Source organism: Rana temporaria, chromosome 1 (assembly GCF_905171775.1).
Source record: "Rana temporaria chromosome 1, aRanTem1.1, whole genome shotgun sequence".
In the NCBI taxonomy this organism is placed as follows: Eukaryota; Metazoa; Chordata; class Amphibia; order Anura; family Ranidae; genus Rana; species Rana temporaria.
Window position 1 is genome coordinate 524,411,869 of NC_053489.1, and position 24,477 is coordinate 524,436,345.

Below are 24,477 nucleotides of genomic sequence, written 5' to 3' on the forward strand. Positions count from 1 at the left end.
TTTTAGATCCTCAGAGAGTTCTTTGCTATAAGGTGCCATGTTGAACTTCCAATGACCAGTATAAGAGCGTGAGAGTGATAACACCAAATTGAACACACCTGCTCCCCATTCACACCCGAGAACTTGTAACACTAACGAGTCAAATAACACCAGGGAGGTAAAATGGCTAATTGGACCCAATTTGGACATTTTAGGGGTGTACTTAATTTTGTTGCCGGCAGTTTAGACATTAATGGCTGTGTTTTGCGTTATTTTGGAGGGAACAGAAAATGTATACTGTTCTAAAAGCTGCACACTCGCTACTTTACATTGTAGCAAAGTGTAATTTCTTCAGTGTTGTCATATGAAAATATGTAATAAAATATTTACAAAAATGTGAGGGGTGTACATACTTGTGTCTCTCTCTCTATCTATCTATACACACACACAGATTCGTTTTGGATGGAGTAGCAAAGGGTTACAACCTCTGTCTGATTTGTATAGCTCTCTGTGTCACCGTTGGTAAGATTTAGGCTTCATTTCCATGGACGTTTTTACAGTCACTTTTTTAGCCTTTTTTACAGCTTAAAAACGCCTGTCCATGTTTAAAAAAAAAAATAATAATTTTTTTTGAGCTGGAGCTCAAAAACGCTGTGGTAGCATTTTTGCGCGTTTGAGAGTTTTTTAATGTCTGGCGTTTTTACAGCTCTAACGCTGGAGCTTCAGAACGCACTGGTCCTGGTTTTTTTTTGCAGCTTAAAAACGGCTCAGCCATCTACAGCTCAAAAACGTCATGGTGGGCATGAGGCCATAGACTAAAATGGAGAGCTGTTTTTAAGCTGAAAAAAACGCTCAGAAAAGTGGCTGTAAAAACGTCCAAAAACTTCCATGGAAATGAAGCCTTACCCTTTCTATTTGTCCTGGTGACCATTGTCGCAGGGATAGGAAGTGATAGGAAATTCAAAACAATTAAAACAGGCAGTGAGGGAAATTTTTCAATGGAGACATGCGTTCTGGTATTAGCTGTCTAGGGGGGATTTCTTCCTATTTAGTGGAGATTTCCTCTCACTTCTTGGTGTGTCCTCAGAACAGGAAGTAAAAAGGAAATCTCACTAAGAGATCATTACCAGTAAAACAAACACGTAGGGGCTTTACACTACACTGCATTATCCAAAAAATAGGATTTTTGTACTCACCGTAAAATCAATTTCTCTGAGTTCATGGAAGGACACAGCAGCAATTGACCTTAGGGTATTAGCCTTCCTTTTAGGAGATTGACTAGGCAGAAACAACTGCATGTTAAGTGTTAAACACTCCACACAGTACAGTACCTCCCAGGAGGCGGTTCCGCCTGGTACATCCCCCACACTCTGCTCTGCAGCCCCAGTTCGTAACAAGCAGTACAAACAGAGGAGGGGTGGGTGCTGTGTCCGTCCATGAACTCAGAGAATTGGATTTTACGGTGAGTACAAAAATCCTATTTTCTCTTCCGTTCATGGACTGACACAGCACCAATTGACCTTAGGGACGTCCCCAAGCAGTGTAAAAAAATCGAGGGGCGGAAAAACACAGCAAACCAACATCACCCCAAAACAATCCAGAGCTCCTCAACGGAGGAACTTCAACCTTAAACCTGCAAAACCGAAGGTAGCATCCGAAGATGCACTCATATCCACCTTGTAAAACTTTGAGAAGGTGTGGACTGATGACCAGGTCGCTGCTTTACACACCTGTAAAACAGACGCTTGATGGCGGAAAGCCCAAGAGGCACCAATTGCCCTGGTCGAATGCGCTGTAACCGGGAAGGGGGGCGCCCGCCCCTTTAAGGCATAGGCCTGAAGCACAACCTGCCTGATCCACCTAGAAATGGTGGCCGACGAGACCACCAGACCCTTCTTAGGACTAGTCACCGACACGAACAGTGAATCCGACCTCCGAAACGGAGCCGTAGCAAACAGGTACACCCGCAAGGAATGCAACACAGCCTCTTTTGGGATTTGGGTTCGCCAGCCGAGGACACAAGGATGGAAGGACAATGTCCTCATTAGTGTGAAAAAACCTTAGGAAGGAACGACGGCTGCGGACGCAGCACCACCTTATCCCTGTGGATGACCAAGTATGGAGCCTTGCAAGACAAGGCCGCCAATTCAGACACCCGTCTGACCGATGTGATTGCCACCAGAAAAAACACCTTCTGGGAAAGAGTCAATAAAGGGATTTCCCTAATGCCCTCAAACTGAGGTTTTTGAACCCCCGAGAGGACTAAATTCAAGTCCCACGGAGGCAGTGGAAGACGCACAGGAGGGGCCACATCCTGAACCCCTTGCACAAACGGACGCACCAGAGAGTGCGCCGACAAGAGTCGCTGAAAGAAAACAGCCAAGACCGAAATTTGCCCCTTAATCGTACTTAAGGCGAGAGCCTGACCCACTCCACGCTGTAAGAACAGCAGAATCCGGGACATCATGTATGTACGGGGGTGCCAATTCATCTCCTTAGAGATGTAAGCCTTCCACGTACAATGGTAAATCTTCCGGGAAGTAGACTTCCGCGCTCGCAGCATGGTCGAGATTACTGAATCCGACAGACCCCGGTCCCTCAGCACCTGGCTCTCAATGGCCACGCCGTTAAAGCTAACGACTGTAAAGCAGGATGCAAGATAGGACCCTGCGACAGAAGATCCTCTCGCAGTGGCAGGCGCCACAGAACATCTGCCACCAGACGCACCAGATCCGCGTACCAGGGACGGTGAGGCCAATCCGGTGTAATTAGGATTGTTGGTATCACCTCGGCTTCCACTCTGCGCAGCAAACGAGGAAGAAGCATCAGAGGAGGGAAGGCGTAGATTAGGCGATAGTGACCCCACAGAGCCACCAACGCCTCTGACGCATCTGCGCACGGGTCTCTTGACCTGGCCACGAACCGTGACACCTTCCGATTGAGTTGGGACGCCAGAAGATCCACGTCTGGAGTGCCCCATTTCAGACACAGACTCTGAAACACATCCGGGTGTAGCGACCATTCTTCGTGGTCTAGCGTTTGACGACTTAGGTAGTCCGCCTGCCAGTTCTGTACGCCCGGAATGTAAACGGCCGAAAGAGCCGGAACGTTCTTTTCAGCCCACCGGAGGATGTGATTGACTTCCGCCGCTGCAGCCGAGCTCCGTGTGCCCCCTTGATTATTGACATACGCCACAGCCGTGGCGTTGTCTGACTTAATTCCGACCAGGCGACCCTGCAGTCTAAGAGACCACTTGGAGAGGCACAGCCTGATCGCCCGGAGTTCCAGGACATTGATTGGCAGGCAGGACTCTTCCCAAGTCCAGCGCCCCTGGGCTGACTGAACACCCCAGACTCCCCCTCAGCCGGAGAGACTGGCATCCGTCGTGATCACCGTCCAGTGGTACGGCAGGAACGTCTTCCCGGCCCGAAGTACCGGAGATGTCAGCCACCACACTAGGGAGGACCTGACCAGGCGACTCACCCGGACTTGGTAATCCAGAAACGAAGGGAGCTTGTTCCAACGCAACAGAATTTCTCCCTGTAACACTCGAGTGTGAAATTGAGCATATGGAACCGCCTCGAAGGAGGCCACCATCAGACCCAGAACTCGCATGCAAAAGCGAAGCGACGACCACTTCTGGGTCACCAACCGCCTCACCGCAGTTTGCAGTGTCTGTAGTTTCTCCGTGGGAAGAAAAACTCTCGCCTCCGAGGAATCCAGGACCAACCCAAGGTATTCCAGGCACTGAGACGGTACCAACACCGACTTCTGAGCATTTAGCAGCCAACCAAATTCCCAGAGGGTCTGGCAGGAAATAGACACATCCACCTCTAACTCTGAGCTTGAAGAAGCTCTCAGAAGGTCGTCCAGGTATCCTACAATAGCGATCCCGCGCTGCCTCATCAGGGCCAGAATCGGAGTGAGCACCTTGGTGAAAACCCTTGGCGCCCTGCGCCAGGCCGAAAGGGAGGACCACAAACTGAAAGTGGTCCTCCCCGACCGCAAAGCGCAGAAATCTCTGGTGCTTTGCGCATATGGGGATATGCAAGTACACGTCCTTGATATCCAAGGACGCCAGGAAGTCCCCTTGATGGAGTGCCGCCACTACAGAGCGAACCGACTTCATCCTGAACTTTTGCACTTTGACAAAACAGTTGAGGGCCTTGAGATCTAGGATTGGACGGACCTCTTCTTTCTTGGGGACTACAAACAGATTGGAGAAAAACCCCTGAAACCGTTCCAGTAAGGGAATCGGCACGATCACCTCCCTGACCAGCAGATCGTGAACAGCCCCAAACAGGGCCTCCCGACGACCCGGAGGAAGCTGGAGGTTGGAAGGAAAAAATCTGTTTGGCGGACAAGAGAGAAACTCTATCTTGTACCCCGAGGAAACTACTTTGCAAACCCACCGGTCGGAAAAAAAGAGACCTCCACCGAGCCGCAAAGTCGCGAAGCCGGCCCCCCACCCGAGAGACGGTGGGGGCAGACCTTCATGAGGAAGCAGGTTTTTCCGCAGGCTTGGGGAACCAGGGGCGCTTCTGCCCTTCGGCGGGCGCCTTAGCGCCCTGGGAATGTTTACCTGCCGCACCGGGCGGATGAAAAAACGATTGGGGGTGGTAAAGGAGGGCCCCTGTCTACGGCGAGGCTCCTTACCCTTACCAGATTGTGGGAGCAGAGTGCTCTTACCTCCCGTGGCATCTTTGATAATGTCATCTAGAGAAGCCCCAAAAAGCCTTTCACCCTTAAAGGGTAAGTCCACCAAGGTCTTCTTAGAAGACTGGTCCGCGGACCAACACTTCAGCCAGACAAGGCGGCGCAACACCACCGCGTAGGCGGAGGCCCTGGAGAGCAAGGGAAGCGTATCCAGGGCTGACGCGCAGACAGGCCCTGCACCAACTTTGCCCGTTCAGTAAGTGTCTGTGACACTAGAGCCCCGGCCAAGACCGGTCTCACCGCCGACCCCACCATCGTGAACATGGACCGGGCCACGGCCACAGCCTCAGCTCTCCTATCTGGGGGATCCTTAAAAGCAGGAGCCCCTTCCACAGGTAACGTGGTAGCCTTGTTCAGTCTGGACACAGGGGGTCCACTGAATGAGGAGAGGTCCATTTTTTCAGGAAATCCTCCTCAAAAGGATAACGGACCGCAAAGCATTTTGGAACAGGAAAAAACCTTTTGCGGCCGATCCCATCCCTTGTACAAAAACCTTTCCAGATATGGAACACAAGGAAACACTTTTGCAGTGCGGGCCGGCTTGCGGAACCCAAAAGGGACCGACATCTCTGATGTCTCCGCCGAATCCTCCATTTTTTGAGTATCCCGCACCGCAGTGATAAGAGCTCCCACTAGCGCCCTATCATACGCTGACCCTGATGCAGAGTCATCCTCACTGTCCTTGTGGACTAGGCCTGCATCCTCTGACACCTCGGAACCAGGGCCGGGAGCAGTAGCTGGGACCGATTCCGTGTCAGAGGCATCACCAGAAGAAGGCGCCCCTCTAGCCACGCGCTGCTTCAATCCTGGCAACAAACGCCTCTAGGACTGCCGTCATAGCATCCACAGGGGCCACAGGTACAGGGGCACTAAGGGTTAACTCTGGCATGTCTGGGGGAAAAGCATCCGGTTCGGACGTCATGCTGACCCACCCTAATGCCACCCTTGGACTGCAAGGCAAGACCCATAGGCCACCCTCCCGGCCCCAGCAGAGAACAGGGGACCCCCCAGAGGACTCACCACCCGACCAGGCCTGTATGCTGCTGTCTGCCCCAGAGCGCTGCTCCAAGCGGACCCGTCCCTCAGGAAGTGTGCTGGAGCCGTTAGCGCCGTTATTTTAGCCACTAGAGGCAAAAACCGAATCCAAAATGGCCGCCGACATGCAAAAAGAGCATGCGGGCTACAAGAAAATGGCCGCCAAACTCTAATAAAGGCGCCCGGCACCGCCAAAATGGCGGCCGCGATTACACAGTAAAAAACACACACATACAGTGAACACAGTGCAAACACCCGGGACCCCCCCCCACACATGGCAGCAAAACAGCACCCCCTAAGCAGACACAGCCCCCAGCCACTGGATGGAGCCCCCCAGGCAGACCCCCCACCTCACGGCCGACCCCGCCACCCAGAACGTGGGGAAAGGAGGGAGAGGAAGGGAGAGAGGAAAGCAGGGCGGACCCCTGATCGACCTCCCCAGGAATGCACCAGCCGCACCACCATGCCAAAGCAAGGGGACTGCTACTTACCCGTCCTGGAGGCATCCCAGACAGAACCAACGTCCGCGCAGTTAAGGCATGGCTGTCGGCCCGGCACACTGACACAGACATAGAGCCCGGTCATATGTGTGCTCTGGAGCGTATAGCTCACGGGCCACCCCTGGAGCAACGGGCATGTCGTGGACGGCCCAGCGTGTAGCTAAAGGCCGGCACACGCTCGATGGCCGAACTTGGGGGGGACTACAAGGATCGAGGACCCAGCCTGTCACCCAGTCGGCAGTTGATTGTAGATCTCAGGATCCAAAAATGCAGGAAAAACAAAAAAGAAAAGCAAGAAAATTGCAAAAAAAATGCCTCAGAGCACATGGGCCCAGAGGAGCCATGTCATTCTCCTTGCTAGGCAGAGAAAAACTGGGGCTGTAGAGCATAGTGTGGGGGATGTACCCGGGGGAACCGCCCCCTGGGAGGTACTGTACTGTGTGGAGTGTTTAACACTTAACATGCTGTTTTTTCTGCCTAGTCAATCTCCTAAAAGGGAGGCTAATACCCTAAGGTCAATTGCTGCTGTGTCCGTCCATGAACGGAAGAGAAAAGGTTTTTTTATTATAAATAAATACACCCAACCACCAATACCTGCCTTACCTCTGCTACCCTGCACATCTGTTCAGTTGTCACAGCCCTGAGTCTAGTCATATGTGAGCACCATGTTGACCTGTGCTGAAGCTTACACAGAGTTAATGACCTTCTCCCCTCCTCGCTGTGTTAGGGCTTGGCGATTAGCCACTCAGGCCCGAACAATACATTCCTGGGGTAAGAGCAGTAGGCAACATGCCCATCCATGCCCGAAAGTATGGGGTATTTGTAAGAGCTTCAACATAACAGTGGAAAAGCCTAGCAAAGTGGAGTATTAGTGGGAAGGGATTTGGTTTGCCTGTTATAAACACCAGATCTGCCAAAGTGTATAATGAACACAACTGCCCTTAGTAAAATAGACACATTCATGCAAAATTGGGCCTAATTTACAAATCATAGATAACACAAAATCACAAGCCATAATCTGAAGGTGAATATGGAATGCTTGGGTGTAAATGTGAACAATGTGCACTGCAGACCTTTGCTGCCAGTAAAATGAGAGCCAGCTGTCAGAAGACATATAATGGCATACAGCAAGTGCCAGTAAATGGATAATAGAAGCTTATGGAACCAGAATACAACTGTATTGGAATGCTCATACTCTGCAGATGTTTCTATGCAGATAATACTCTTAGCTGGTAGCAGCTATGCTTTTACTTCTTCTCCACTGACATGCAGTAAAGTAGACACCTATAGTGGTTTTGTACGCATTTCTTTATGTATTGATCCTAAAAAAAAGCACGACCCGTCTACGGGTTTTCCCCCAAACAAATTTAGTGCATGCAACAGGCCTGAGAAAAAGGTGCAGATTTCAGTGATCTATATATGGGCTGATTAGAATTCTTTAAGTTGGCCATTGTCGTGGAAATTTTATGAAGATGTATTTAATATGTATTGTCATAGTGTCACCCAGTGTTAGTTCTCCCACAACCTGTTCTAAGGAGCTGACTGGGGCAGACCGACGCTGGTTGAGTCCCATCTGGTAGTGGAAAACGTCTTCTAGTTGGAAATGATGTTTGCAGAGTGAGGATATGCCCGCCGACGAAGGGCCCTCTGCATTAGCACAGACGATCATTGAGGGGGGAATATGTTCGCTCTGCAAAGACATTATTGGTTATAGGTGGATGTGCACTCTTGTCTCTGCTATGTCCGATCAGCGTGGTCGGGATTCGTAGCGCACGCCTGCAGATGGCCTCCTCCCTTCCACAAGCAATAATAGTATAATCCGAATATGGAATAAGGATTCCTATCAGCGGTAATATGAGAGCTTATGAGCGTCTCAGAGTCAGGGAGAGCGTCCATGTTTTAAAGCAATATGGCTTTGTTTGTTAAACGCATACACGATTACCCTGCCCGGACACGCCCATAAGACTTTAGCCATCATTGTATTGTGTTTTATTCATGTATTGTATTAGCTGTATATCCTTATATAGTTACTTCCTGGGTGGAGGAGGTCACATGCTGTGACCTCACTTCCTGCTGGTAAGTTAATAAAAAGATTGAGGCAGACTGGGCGGATCAGTGATGCTGGGATGTTGAGATGAGAACATAACAGTCTGGTGATGATGAATCTTGACTTGAATGAATGGGAGATTAAACGAATGGGGAGTACATTTTTAGCTTAAAGCCCCATACACACTATCAGTTTTACTGCTGGTTTTCTCTTCAGGTTTACCAAAACCATGTAGTACAAGGACCTGCCTGATTGCATTCAAATTGAAACGCTTAAGGTTTGACCTCATATTAGATGGTTTTGGTAAACCTGAAGAGAAAACCATCAGGAAAACTGATAGTGTGTATGGGGCTTTAGATGCATTATATCATCAAGATGAAATGTGTGCTAATTTAGCACAAGGAGAAATGGCTGATGGATTGAAATTCGGCCGGATCAGCAGGTAACATCAAATTTTTATGCAAGTGTGGCTGCATTTGCTCGACAGAAGTCGATGCAACAATCAGCTTTTGTTGTTGAAAAATGTTTCTTAATCAGCAATGGCAGGCAATAGGCTGAAGCCACTGTTCAGGGTATTGCGACAGCGGAGAGTCCCCGCTGTCGGCATACAATGTCTCAGCGGAGAGTCCCCGCTGTCGGCATACAATGTCTCAGTGGAGAGTTCCCCACTGTCAGAATACAGCTCAGGAGGAGAGTCCCCCACTGTCAAAATACAGCTAGGAGGAGAGTCCCCCACTGTCAAAATACAGCTCAGGAGGAGAGTCCCCCACTGTCAAAATACAGCTCAGGAGGAGAGTCCCCCACTGTCAAAATACAGCTCAGGAGGAGAGTCCCCCACTGTCAAAATACAGCTAGGAGGAGAGTCCCCCACTGTCAAAATACAGCTAGGAGGAGAGTCCCCCACTGTCAGAATACAGCTCAGCGGAGAGCACCTACTGTCAGAATACAGTTTAGCAAAGAGTCTATCAATCTTGACTTTTGGGAAGGTGAAATCGGTTTGTTTTTTCCATTCAGCCTGCTGGTTAAACAAAGGAAATGATTCAACTAAAGCCAACCTTAGTTTTGATTTGCGGATATTATGTTGCACAATGGGAAACAGCCCCCCCAGCAGACATCCCTTTAGAACAAAAAATATGTTACTTGATAATGGACAGATGCTAGGCTACATTAGGATACTTTTTAGTATCTGTTGAGCCCCAGCAGACATCACTAGCTGAGGCTTGTTGAAGGAAGAAGCAAATTGTCACTTTCAGGCCACCTCATGATCACATGACGCACCATTTCATGCTTATGGAAGCACCTGTGTGCCAACGTTGTGTCTCTCTATAAAACATCTGTACCGCTAATGCACACTACAGTCATTATAATGAATTCTTGTAAATTTGATCTAAAAGATATCTATATGAACAGTAGATGGGGTGGCAATTATGATTGGATGGCGGCCATGTCCTTTGTGGTCATTAGGTGATAGATAAACACCACACATTACTGCTGCTTTGGACACACTGGCTATCTGGGTTCTGGGATTAGTCCAGCTCATGTAAAAACCCCTATCTGGCTTTTTGTTACCGCAGATGGACTGGGCGGGAGGAAATTCCTGCCAGGGTAGATTTTGATGGCTGATTCTGTCAGCTAGACATAACCCAATATCATTTCAAATGTAATTTTTTTTTTTAAATGTGCGTTTCCCTTGTCCTGATTTATTTGCACTTCTTTATAGATTAGATAAATCCTAAACTGACAGCTTAATTTACTAAGATTGGGAAGAAGAAACAAACATCACGAAAATGGAAAAATATCCAGAAACAGTGCATGTAAAACTAGTTTTTACAGCCGTTTCTAAATTAAACAAAAGTCCACAAAAGAGCATTGTCACAGTGAGATAATGGGGGAAATTGCAATAAGCATGATACAAGCATAACAGAATGTTTGCATTCCTCGCATGTGTTCTCAATTATTTTATGTTGAACAAATTGTCAACATGTGCAAATCATTCTTGAAAGTAGCCAAACCACACCCAACACTCTGGGCCCTAGGAACAAAAGAGTTGCTCTGTAATTTATACTCGAGAATAGCCATTTTCACTAAATCACAAAACTGTACAACACATATCATATATCTGCGTCAACTAATCAAAATATAGGACTTCTCCAGGCCCACACACACACACACAAGGTAGCGTCAGTTTCACCCTTTATGCAGCATATCTCATGAATTGCCATAATGCCCCCCCCCCCCCCAATGAGACCAGCCCTCATGTCATGCACTGCCCCTCCGCATTTACACTGGGTTCGGTATGCACATCCCCTATTACGACAAGGTTTCCAGCAAGGCATGGATGGAAAAATTAAGGCTTGTACACAGTTGTCTCATCTTCGTCTATTCTGTTGTCTAAACAAAAATAGATCTACAGCCCCCACTCCCAGTGGGCTGAACACCGAATAGAGAAGTCGAAGAAGTGTTGGCCATAAGGCAATCCAAGAAGCAGTCAGGTACTTGAAGCACAATTACATCCAGTGCCCGAATAAAAAAAAAAACATTAATGAGTAATTCCGTGTGGAGGGCACCTTAAAGAAAATGTACAATAGCAAGAAATTCCGCGCCTAGTTACCTAAATAATATAAGTAAAAATATAAAATATATAAAGAGCTGGTCCTCATAGACAATGCTGGATTGTGAACGTTATATGTGAAGATAGAGGGCGCTAGATACTAAACACAATTAACAATTAGTGCAAAGTGTCAAACCCAATAATCAGCTACCTGATTCGAGAATGAATAGTAATTATATCAACATATGTAAAAAATGTAGAAATAAAATTAACTAAAAATATAAATATATAAAAATATAAATTAAAGTCCCAAAATATTGCAGACAGCGCTGCACATTTGTGATAAATGTGATTCAATGTGATCAGATATAAAGAGTCTTTGTGGTCCCAATAAATTCTTTATATTATTGGGACCACAAAGACTCTTTATATCTGATCACATTGAATCACATTTATCACAAATGTGCAGCGCTGTCTGCAATATTTTGGGACTTTAATTTATATTTTTATATATTTATATTTTTAGTTAATTTTATTTCTACATTTTTTACATATGTTGATATAATTACTATTCATTCTCGAATCAGGTAGCTGATTATTGGGTTTGACACTTTGCACTAATTGTTAATTGTGTTTAGTATCTAGCGCCCTCTATCTTCACATATAACCTTAAAGAAAATGCCACATAACTTCAACTCCTTGCCTATATTGCCAAAGGCAAGAACCACACTGTACACATAAAAAGCTCAAGCAATACAAAAATGCTAACCGCAAAGCATTAAGAAATATGAGTCAACTCAAGTCAAATATGGAGAATTAGAAATAATGGCTTAGTAAATGAAAACTGTACATGTAGTTCCTTCTATGCTGATGAACAGATGCAAGAACTGTTTTTCTGATATCTGCCCTCTTTCATAAATAAAGTGGATTTCTTCAATTTGTTCACTAGGGGAGGGAGGAAAAGTCAAAATATGGGGTGACATTTACGATTAAATTTAACCAACTGTCTATTAATATTTGTTATCTAGCTACAACTGTCATTTTCAAGATGTATAATAGGAAAACGTCCAATAATGTTATAGGTCTGTTACATCTCCAATCTAATCTTTGCACATAAAATTGTTTATACATCTATAAATTTAAATATAATATTTTGTTTTTTGTGGCCTTTATAACATTTTAAGAATGGTTGTTTTGGAATCTCCATCTAAACAGAGCTCAGTATAAATCAGCTGTACATCACGTCTGTTTGCAATATGTTCATGAGAAAGTAAAACATTCAGCATTGGATGGGTCTCATTAAAATGACCCGGAATGCAATTGTGAAATTCCACACAAGTGTCCTTTTACAGCCTAGAATAGTAGAGAAATTACATCTGGCAATAAGGACTAAAATACCATCAGTGCTTTAGAAGTGGTGATGGAGACTGGCAGGAACTCTTTATATTGATGCGATGATGATAAATAAAACAAAATGATGAACTTCCTCCTGCAGACGGTACATTTAGTCCTGGTTCACACTAGTGCCATGCGAGAACCTTGTGAATCTGATGCGGGTTCCCGCATCACACCTGAATCTCACAGTGGTTCTCACCGAGATCTGCGAACCGCTCCAGGTGCCAATGTAATGTTAACGACACCCCCAGATCGGTTCGCAGATCGCAATGTTATCTGTAAAATGGTGCAAGAAATCAGATCGCTTAGGTGTGAACACCCATGCAATCCAAAAAAAAGGGCCTTAGGGTCCATGCACACTGGGCTTGAAAAACAGCATAAAAAAACAGCAGAAAAAAACTCATATATATGAGCTTTTGTACACGCGTTTAGCATTTATTTCTGTCAGAAAACTGCTCTCAAAATGCAATCCAGAAGGGTTTGTTCTGCCTCTAAATGCTGAGCTTAAAAGGATAAGTTCACCTTTACAAAAAAATAAATGCACATTTTTTTGCATGTTTTTTTTTTTTTGTTGCAATGGACCTGTAAAGCATTGCACCCACAAGTCATTGAGCTACTTCTACAAAAATGCTAAACTCTTGTAGAAGCAGCATTTTTTAAGCCCAGTGTGCATGGACCGTTACAAATGTTTGTTAAAAAATAAATAAAAAATAACAGTGTATTAAAGCAGAATTAAAGGGGTTGTAAAGGTACATGTTTTTTCACCTTAATGCATACTTACCTGAGCCCTTGAAAGTCCCACGTCGTGCTGGCTTCTCGGCTCATTCATTGGATGATTGCCAGCAGTGCAGCCATTGGCTCCCGCTGCTGTCAATCAAATCAATGACGTGGCCCACCGGGGGGGGTGGGGCCGAGTGATACAGTCTGTGACTATGGCCGCCGACTGTATCATGGGAGCGTGCCCACAAGATAACCCCCTTGGGAGAGCGCTTCCCAGAAGGGGGGTTAGCTCTTGCGGGGAGGAGCAGAGACAGCCGCCGAGGGACCCCAGAAGACCAGGATCGGGGCCACTCTGTGCAAAACGAGTTGCACAGTGGAGGAAAGTATGATTTTTATTTATTTTTTAAATAACAAGGGAACCTTTACAACCCCTTTAAGTCTTAATAAAGTCTAGTGACAGATTATATTTGTAAAAAAAGCCAATCTGGGGAATTCCGCAAAACAGAAACGTTTCTGGTAGTAAATTGCTTTAGCTACCTGTGCCTAATTCAGGCAGGCATTTGTGCCAGTTTTGGTAACATTACCGACACATGCACCAAACTAAAAGTAGTTCAAACTACTGGTACTTTAGGAATTTGCCAGTTCACAGATCAGGAAACCGGCTGTAATTAAGACCAGTTCTGAGCTACAAAGATACATATGTTGAAAAAAAAAAAAAGGACATCTGACTTTATGTATAATAGAGACTAAGAACCACATTACTCCGGCAATGATCCAAAGCAAGTTTGAGTCAACCTTAAGATGCAGCTCCCAAACATTTAGGAGGTCTGGCAACCCTGGGTTGATAATTTCCTACCTCCAGGCTTTGACCCGTTCTGGAACCTAGACCCTCCAGTTGCCCACTGGTCTTCTGGATGGTACTTCTTCTTGGTGTGGGCAGTGGCCTCCATCCCCCTCTGGTTTTTCTACTTCTTTATCCCATTTTTTCCATTTCTCCTTTCTTTCTATTTCTAGTGTATGTTACTTGGTTTTGAGTGCTCTTTTTTGCACTTCTGATTCTTTGGATTACCCTTTGTTTGGGCTATGTAAAGCTCTAACTATGCATTGCACTAGGCCCCAGCTTTTTCGCGTATTAGTTATTATTAGTCTATTCCATGTGTTATTATTACTGTGTATCTATACTTCTTTATGCTATATTATTTGCTGTGCTGGGAGTGGGTGCAAATCCCACTATGTCTTGCATTTGTACCAACCCTGACAGTGAGGTTGTTTATTTTTATTTTATTTTATTTTTTAAGTCCATCTAGTACAGCCCTTAGCAAAAAACAAAACAGTAACATCCATATGTTACACCAGGGGTGCCCAACCTTTTGAAGAGCGAGGGCCACTAAAGCGACTTGGTAACTGGTCGTGGGCCACAATGAGCGAAGCGGGTGGATGGCAGCTCACTCTATTCTATAGAACCCACTCTACTCTTTTTTTTTTTTTTTGCGGATCAGATTGGAGGTAGGTAAGTCCATTTACATCTGCCACTCCTTAGAGGTGAAAGGAGGGTCTGATTGGGTTGGACTGACTGTGTGAAAGGGGTCTAAGGCTGCTTTCACTCTGATGCGCTGTTGTTTACCCGCAGCGCAGTTCACCTGCAGGATAGCTGCAATTTGCCATAGACTTCTTTTAAATCCTTTAATTGTAGTGAACTTTCGAAAGCACACCAAACTCCCAAAAATAGAGATTTCTGCAATACTTTATGTCACACTGTATTTGCGCAGAGATCTTACAAACGCAATTGTTTGGGGGGAAAAATAAAATAACTTTTTTAAATAATAAAAAAAAAAAAAGAAGAAAAACAGTAAAGTTAGCCTAATTATTTTCTACATTGTGAAAGAAAATATTACGCCGAGTAAATTGATACCCAACATGTCATGTTTTAAAATTACGCACGCTCGTGGAATGGCGACAAACTTTTGTACTTAAAAATCTCCATTTTACAGGTTACATGTTTAGAGTTACAGAAGAGAGCTAGTGCTAGAATTATTGCTCTCACTCCAACGATCACGGCGATCATGTGTGGTTTAAACACCGTTTACGTTCGTTTTTCTTCTTATTTATTTTACTTTTTAATTTTTACACTGTCCCTTTAAAAAAATGTAATTAAATATTTGATCACTTTTATTCCTATTACAAGGAATGTAAACATCCATTGTAACAGAAATAAGCAGGACAGATTCTCTTTAAATATGAGATCTGGGGTCAAAAAGACCTCAGATCTCAAATTTACACTTAAAAGGTAAAAAAATAAATACAATTACATTTTTTCGATCCCAAAAAAATAAAATAATGGGCCCTTTAAAGGCCGGAGGGCAGAAGTGATGTTTGACGTTGCTCTGGTTCGCCAAGGACATAAAGTTGAGTGAGGGCCATCTTGCCCTCAATCGACTCCCTGCCCATCTGTAAAGGGGGACCCTCTCCTACCGCTGGGACCACTTTTATGTTAAAGCAGACATCCTGCCGTTTAAAAATATACTGGAGTTATGGCAGCTATCTGTTGCCATTACAAGGGTATAGAACGTTAAAGTAGCAACGTATTTACACGGTGGGCGGTCCAAAAGTGGTTAAGTCACTTTGGGTGGCGGAGCCTGATAAGTAACAGAATAGGCAAAGTCCATCTTTGGAAAATTATTAAAATCACTTGGGGGGGGGGGGGGGGGAGCCTGATCAGTAAGAGACAGAGAGACTAGTTCCCCATCTAGTCCACCTTACTTTTGGTTGCCGTAGCAGCGGATGGACTTGAAAGCAACTATTGGACAGAATAGTGGCTATGGATCCGCCTACTGATGTGCGCTGTCAGTCAACAGCCGGGTGGACTGACACTAAGACTAATTAGTCTTAGTGCCCAATGAGGCTCTGCCCTCCCAATGACTGAAGTCCTTTCCCTCTACAAAACTTCCTTGGCCATGTGCCTGTCAGAGTGATTGGTGCAGTGGCCGGGAAGGGAGTGCACTGAGGAACGGAGTGTCTGCTATGAATGGAGGTTCTAGGTTAAAGAGGTAGGGAGGGTAGACTAGTGTACTGTTTACTAAAAGTGGACTTGTCCTTTAAATACACTGGGAAACTATCTTAAGATTTCTCTTCCTCACTGTTCTCTATACATAAAAAGTATCTGAAGCAGTTTGCACACCTGTCATGTCCTATATAGGCTGAGCTCATGCCGATTTGAAAAGAAAGGTATTATACCCATACAACAGAAATCATTTATGGAAAAGTTCATTACCCCAACGAGGCTAATATCAAAAGAGTGAATAATTTAAATGGCTAGTTTATTTATTAAAGCAGCACAGCTATACAACATAAGCAATTAAAGCTGAATTCCAGCCACAACGGTAAGGGTACACCAGACACCCAATTATACCCCAACACGGAAGGAAATTCTCCCCCAGTGACAGATTTCTCTCCTTTCCCACACTGTGCTTACATATAAAATAAAAGCTTTAGCTGGGATATTTTCAGCATCTGATTGCTTATCCAACTACAATAAACACTTTGTTCTAATGAAATAAAATAAACGTTTTAGCTAAAAATGGCCTTTAGGGCCAGTTCACACCAGATGCAGTTCTGTGCGCTTTTTTCTGCACTAAAAATGCATGCACAATGTTTTCCATGTATTCAAATAGCTCTAGTTCATGCCATGCAGTCAGTTTGTGGTGCAGAAACTGACTGCATGGTGTGAACTAAAGCCATTGGAATACATGGAAAACTGTGCATGCATTTTTAGTTCAGAAAAAAAAGTGCATGGAACTGCAGCTGGTGTGGACTGGCCCTTAAAGCCAAAGACATACTTCTGTGAACAGTTCGTTTCTAGACAAAGTCATGCAATCCTTCGTTATTTCTGGCAAAAAAAAGTCACCATATTCCTCTCAAAAATAACTTACCCAGGAAATCGGTGCTCCGGTTTATTTCTTTCTGGGCGTTCTGTACAAAGAGAGGGGGGAAAAAAAAGAAGATAGGAAGAATTTATTTTTATGGACATGTTACATGAGCACATATAAAACAATAATTGGGGACATTAAATGATTATACACGCCTGTTTGCCATTTTCAGATCATCTTATGGTTGTGAAAAGTAAAAAAAAAAAAAATAGAAATTTACTAAAAACTTTACAGGCATATACATACAATTATGGATCACCATTTCACAGTGGAAAAAGTCAATGACTTTTTCCCCATACCCTATGAAGCAATGTTCTGCAATGTAATTAAACCATGTGAAAGGAAATCATGTACCATTGCATAAGAAAAAATAATTCTACAGCAAATAACCAATGTTAAAATGTTGAAATCTTCACGATTTCCTACTGACCAATATTTTCGGAGGATAAAAGGGTAAAGAAAGTTGGCTCTGCCAGAGTAAAACAGCTGGAACCTGACAATTTACTGTTGGCGTGACCTATCATTTTTACTTCGCCCATTTACACAACACATTCTAAAACCATTTTAAAAGCGCAAAATAGGTTTTATTGCTATATACAATATTTAAAGATTTAACAACTGTAACCTTTTAAAGCCCATTTACAGAAATTAATGTATTTTTTAAATCAGCCAAGTACTGCACCAAAGATTAAAAACCCTGCCAGCACATAAAAATGTTAGAACAAGCTCCTATGGTCTCTTGTGGTCTTGCACACCCCACTGAGCACTGCTCTAATCAGTATTGGTCCGATGCCCCACTGAGCACTGCTCTAATCAGCATTGGTCCGATGCCCCACTGAGCACTGCTCTAATCAGCATTGGTCCGATGCCCCACTGAGCACTGCTCTAATCAGCATTGGTCCGATGCCCCACTGAGCACTGCTCTAATCAGCATTGGTCCGATGCCCCACTGAGCGCTGCTCTAATCAGCATTGGTCCAATGCCCCACTGAGCACTGCTCTAATCAGCATTGGTCCGATGCCCCACTGAGCACTGCTCTAATCAGCATTGGTCCGATGCCCCACTGAGCACTGCTCTAATCAGCATTGGTCCGATGCCCCACTGAGCACTGCTCTAATCAGCATTGGTCCGATGCCCCACTGAGCACTGGTCCCATGCCTCACTGAGCACTGCTCTAATCAGCATTGGTCCGATGCCCCACTGAGCACTGCTCTAATCAGCATTGGTCCGATGCCCCACTGAGCGCTGCTCTAATCAGTATTGGTCCAATGACCCACTGAGCACTGCTCTAATCAGTATTGGTCCGATGCCCCACTGAGCACTGCTCTAATCAGCATTGGTCCCATGCCTCACTGGGCACTGCTCTAATCAGCATTGGTCCCATGCCCCACTGAGCGCTGCTCTAATCAGCATTGGTCCAATGCCCCACTGAGCGCTGCTCTAATCAGCATTGGTCCAATGCCCCATGGAGCACTGCTCTAATCACCATTGCTGTCCCTCCCTAAGCAGTGACCAGGTATTAGGCAGTATTCAGGGGGGCATGTCAGAGTGCTGTGCCGATTTTGAGTGTGAGATTTTCTGATGCAAGCACAGGGTTGGACCGGCCATATATGATTTGAGCCATTAATGGGCAGGATAAATATACCAAGTTGGTCGAGCAATCAACTTAAGCACAACCAGCCTGCCGGATTCACTTCCGATCATCGCAAACGGCTGCTATTGTTGCTACCAATAATCACAGTTTTCTCCCAGTGGACACAGACCCCCCCCCCCCCCCCCAAGGACGTTTAATTGAGCTGAAACAAACTTGCTCCTGGTCAATACTAAGTAGATCCAACTTTGACTGAAATTACAGCTGTAAGCCTTTTGCATTAAGTTATAACCAGCTTTGCACACCTAAAGTACAGCAAACTTTGCTTATTCTTCCTGGAAAAATTAACCTCTGTCAATCTGCATGCAAAAACATTTGTAAAACAGCAGTTAGCCAAATCTTTGCACAGATCTTCAAGATATGGGCCCTGACTGGGCCATTATAAGACCAAGATGTGCGTCTTATTTTTGGCTTTAAAGTCACTGCTATACATATTTGGCTGTGGGTTTATGGTTACTTCCCCGCTGGAAGTTGAACCTTTATCAAAAACTTACTGTAATCTGCTTATATTTGTAGCGCTCTAAGTAAAAAAGGAAGATGTTATCTTGTCCCGTTGGTGCTAGCATTAAATATCACCATCCAGTGTATAGTGTATAGTGTATATACTAGGAAAAACCACCGCTCTCCCAGTCCAGTCTATGTTGCCAACACGTGAAATGGCCTCACCCTTACACCATTCCACAAGCTATGTCCTCTGACAAGTTGTGCCATCCTACCCGGGGTGACCTCTGACCAAGCCCTGGTGGATGGGGTGAAACATGTCTGAGGGCGTGGCTTGTGGGATGGTGCAAGGTTGAGACTATCTCACACATGTTAACATCATAGACTGGACTGGAAGATTGGCAATCTATCCCAACTAAGGTCTCCTAAAAAAAGATGTTCCTCTTCATTCAATGCCATCTTGTATTCCTCCCTTAAACTGGACCAGTCTTTTTTTTGCCATGTGAATGGTTTTCTCAGGGTGATGAGCAGTGTTGGCTTTCTGCATCATCTAGGTTTTTGGAGTGCTTGTATTGTGGTTGGCCCCATGGACAGTTCCTCACATCCACTCTCAAATTAGACAGCTCCTTCTGAGGATAGATAGATATATATAAATATATATTTTTTTCCTCCTTACACAATCCTGCTAATTCTCAAAAACCTTTAGGTTTCTTCACGAATAATAAGGAATTAGATCATGTGACACTATCTGCACAGATGTGAGCTCCATTCAGCTACTCATGTAACATCTGAAAGTAACTGACTGCACAAAAGGGGCACAGGGAGGTAAATACGTATACAATGTTAAGCTTTCTGGGTTTTCTATGTAAAGAAATTGGAACTTTGTAATGTTTTTTTGCCACTTCATTACTACTAACTATTCTGTGTAGATCAGTGCAATAAAATCTTAACGAAATCCATTTTAAATTCCATATTGTATCACTACAAAATTTGAAAATGTCCAGAAAGATTAAATATTTAAGAAAAACTGTGTCTGCAGCATAGCCATATGCTTAATCTCAAATTAGTGTAGACATAGGGGAGGTAAGCGTAATGAGTTTGTTACAATTGCTTTCAAATCAAACCCATTCTATTCAGCTTTAGAAAAAAAAAAAAAAAGGTGATGTTTCCCACCACTGTGCTTGTTCTGCACTGCAGCATTCTGGGAAGTCTGGAAATTCCAACTAACTTTTATGGGACTTGCTGCATTACTTAAGGTAAAATTAGAAACTTGGAAAATGCAAAAGCTGAGGTTACTATTTTTCTTGCCAAAGGATCCATAATTCTATTAAGTCAGTTTGGCGATATTGGCATCACTTTTAGAGAAAAACAGACAAAGCCAGATCCTTGACCTCTGCAGAAGCACAGATTGGTCAAGAACACTGGTCAAAAAACACCCTCAGCCAGCGTATCGACAAAAATCACATGACTTCATCAGGGGGAACCCTGATTAAGTATTGCTCCATATTGGGACTGCATTACTGACGACTTTGTGTTGATGTGCACCAACATACAGTATCCAATATGTGGGTGTTTATTTTATTTATTTGAATAAAATATGGGTGGAGTTTATTACTACACACTATGGGAGTCTCTGTATGTTTGTGAGTACAAGGTGCACGGCTGGAAGAGGAGAGGATTGCCTAAAAAAGGAGAGCCTATATAGAGGATAAGGGTGCATCTGTGTTTATTCCCCTACAAGGGGAAAGGCGCTTCTGACCTATATCCCTTATAGGTCCACTTTATCAGGTGAGAGGCTCGCTACACAAAAGCTGGAGCACAATTGTAATTTCAAGTGGATGTCGGACGGTCACATTTTTTTCACTACTATATACGGAACATTACCTCTTCTTTAATTTATATTTCTAAGTGGAGCAATATTTGTATTGTTGTCATTACAATTGATTTTATGTGTGCCATCCCATTTGTTTGAATACTTTGATGGTGGAGTATTGTTCATAATATTACATTTTACGTGGAGCACTTTTGTTTATACATTAGCCATTCACCACACAGTTTTCTTTTGAGGCCGGAATCACACTAGTGAGGTGCGAATTTCAGCTCTCTTATCTCTGCAGAGAGATAAGAGAAGTGTTCAGCAGATTAGCAACCTTTTAGATGCGAATTTGGAGACCTGGGAGAAGTTCCAGGTGAGAGGAGAGTGGGGGAGAAGTTTATTGAGCTGAATGAGAGAAATTCCTGAAGAGAACTGAACACTTCTGCGAATTAGATGCGTACCCATAGAAGATAATGGGACTGAATTCGCACCTGAGCCGCACCGCAAGACATAAAAACCGCACACGGTTTGGAGGCAATGCGCAGTGCGAATGCATTGCACATATGTGAACCAGCCTCATTGAAAACAATGTATTTTGAAATGTCCTGCGAATTGGATGCAGTTTAAGCCGCACTCAATTCGCATAGGTGTGAACCTGGCCTCAATATTTTGTAGGAATATAATTTAGTGGCGATTGTTTGTATTTTTCTTCTTTGTTGCAAGAGTCACTTGGAACAGCACCATATACACTACTTTAAACATAAAGGGAAAAGGCCTTACGTAAACAACGTAAAAAAATGCGCCGGGCGTACGTACATTTGTGAATCGGCGTATCTACCTAATTTGCATATTCCTCGCGGAAATCTACGGAAGCGCCACCTAGCGACCAGCGTAAATATGCAACTAACATACGACGGCGTAAGAGGCTTACGCCAGTCGGATCTTAGCAAAATTCCGGCGTATCTTGTTTTCTGAATACAGAAAAAAAGATACGCCGGCGCATCCAATAGATACGCCAGCGTAACTTCTTTCTGAATCCGGGCCAAAATCTACAATACATTTATAGGCAAGTGAATTTTTGTTTTAGCTTTATAGTTGGAGGACACAATCAAGCTGTATAACAACAATAATAATCATAATAATAATAATCAAGCAAATTTATTTTGAGCATTACAACTCCTTCCCCCAATATTTCAGAAGTAAACTACATGGAGTTATGCACAGTATGCAATCTATTTCTCTATTAATCCTAAACTGGCCCCAGGATTAAAATGCAGGCACCTACCAGATCTGTTCACAATATTAGACGACTTCTTAGTCCCCAGGAGCCCTGAATCCTGAGGTGCTCTTACATGTAAATGACAGCTCCTATTAATATGGTGAAAGCCGACCTCACTTCCTGCATCTCACTACTGGCCAGTAAATCTGTCCAATACAGTAATTGGATATTATGAAAGTGCAAGAGGAAAAATGGAGGCGGACAGTTTTCAGCAATACTGAATGTTGATATATGTATATTAGAGTGCCTTCTAAAAGGCAAGTGCAGACATCTATCTGTATGTGCCTACATTGTGGCCCCGTCTTTAGTTTTTCATATAGAATTGACATATGTACTTTAAAGAGCTTTCTAATGCATTGCCACTTGTTAGTGGTATTTTTGTATCATTAGCCCGACATAAAATGAAATAACTCTATATGAGACGTTATGCCGATTTTTCAATGGCTGACAGTAACTAACAAAAAAAAAATTTGCAGGGAAGAAAGCTTGCAGATACTTTTGAAGTGTCATTAAACCCAAATCAATAGGAACTTTCAATGGTGCTTTACATGCTGTTCATACTCAGTCACTATAAGATTTGTTTTCTGTATCCTGCAAAACAAACTGGTAGATTCTGCTGCTCTCTGTCTCCCCCTCCTGTCCATGTCCCCACTGCAGTTGTGGGGGGTGGGGGATCAGCATTGGCAGCTAGTGCACCTGCTCATTGCCTCCCTATCACATCTGAGCAGCCCATGTGACTATAGTCATATATGTGGGCATATACAGTGCCTTGAAAAAGTATTCATACCCCTTGCAATTTTCCACAGGCCAAAAAAAAAGGATTTGATTTCAAATATAAAATTGTGTGGCAATTTAAAACAGTTTATTGATATTAATTATTTATATTTACTCTATTTTCCGACTACATTTTTTTATTAAACATGTGACCAGTGGCAGAACACTAGAAGCTCCTCCTGCCACTGTTTCCCTACAGACAGGCTGGGTCATGCGACAGCTGTATATCGATTAGGAAAGAAGGTTCTTAGATGTTTTTTTTTATTAATATAAATACAGTACCATCATCCTCATACAGAAAGAGAAGGCATAATATAAATTTAACAGTATGTGTTTAGTATCACTTTATCGGAGATAGCACTGCAACTATAAGTACACTCCACTCCACTACACTCCACGAATGTCTAAGCTTCTTTGGGCCAGATCCACGCCGTCGTATCCCTGTTTCTATCTTTGGAACTGATCCACAGAATCAGTTTCCAAAAGATAGGGAGAAGATCCGACATGTGTAAGGGACTTACACTGTCGGATCTTAGGATGCAGTACCTCGGCCGCCGCTGGGGGCATTTCTCGTCGAAATGCCGCTTCGTGTATGCAAATTAGCACTTACGGAGATCCACAAAGCTTTTACGCTTCGTTTTTTCTCCGTAAGTATTAGTTTGCAAACACAATATTAGGGCTGCTTTTACAAGGCCTAAACTGTTTAGGCCTTGTAAAAGTAGACCCTTCTATCCCGCGTCGCCGCAACTCGTATTTTTTTTTTACGCCCATCGCAACGTAAAACCGCGCTAAGCACATCGGGAAAATGACATCGTGAGCATGCGCAGTATGGCCGACGCGGGAGCGCGCCCAATTTAAATGGGACTCGCCCCATTTGAATAGGAACGCCTTGCGCCGGCCGGATTTAAGTTAAACAGCCGAAAATGTCTAGGTAAGTGCTTTGTGGATCGGGCACTTAGGTAGAAATTTTGGGGCAGTGTAACTTAAATGGGAATATTTAAGTTACGGCGGCTGGCTGTGGATCTGGCCCTTTGATTTTATCTTTGGGTTTCTATGCATTTCTAGGTTGCATGTGCAAATACCATCTAGCAATCTGCCTTGCTAGCATGCCAACTAGTTTCACGTCTGTTTAAGAGAGCATTTTGCTGGCACGAGACCCATACATCACACCACTGACTGGATTAAAACAAACAAAAGTCATGGTCCAGAACAAAAGACAGATGAACTGATCTGCAGAGATTTCAGTGAAAAGCTACAATGGTATTAGTACACAGAGGCCACACGTGTTTGTTGCTACCAAACACACAACATACAACACCACACAATACTGCAACACCTCCCATAAGATTCAGAGCAGTTTCATACATATAGCAACACACTTTCTGTATCAATAAATCCTGCGAACCAGCATGCATCTGGCAGATCTAACATTCAGGCACAAATGTCAAATATTTACATCCAATTGTTTTCCTTGTACTGCTTAGGCAAAACGCTGCGTTTTTATTGTTTTTTTTTTATAAAAGTTCTGCATTCAGCATCTTTGGTGGACTTTTCAAAAACGCATCTTTCATTTTAATTTAATGGGACCGCATCAAAAATGCACTTGCAGTATGTTTTTGGTATGTTTGAGTCGCATTCCAAGATTCA

At 44.0% G+C, this 24,477-nt stretch overlaps 1 protein-coding gene across 2 annotated transcripts in view; it reads right to left on the reverse strand.

Moving 5' to 3' along the window:
- Positions 1-24,477, reverse strand: part of SH3D19 (SH3 domain containing 19) — a 114,946-nt gene that overhangs the window by 38,132 nt on the left and 52,337 nt on the right. For both annotated transcript variants that reach the window (XM_040331894.1, XM_040331895.1), the window contains exon 2: positions 16,873-16,912. In XM_040331894.1, the coding sequence (XP_040187828.1) occupies positions 16,873-16,912 (40 nt within the window). The remainder of the gene's footprint in view (positions 1-16,872; positions 16,913-24,477) is intronic.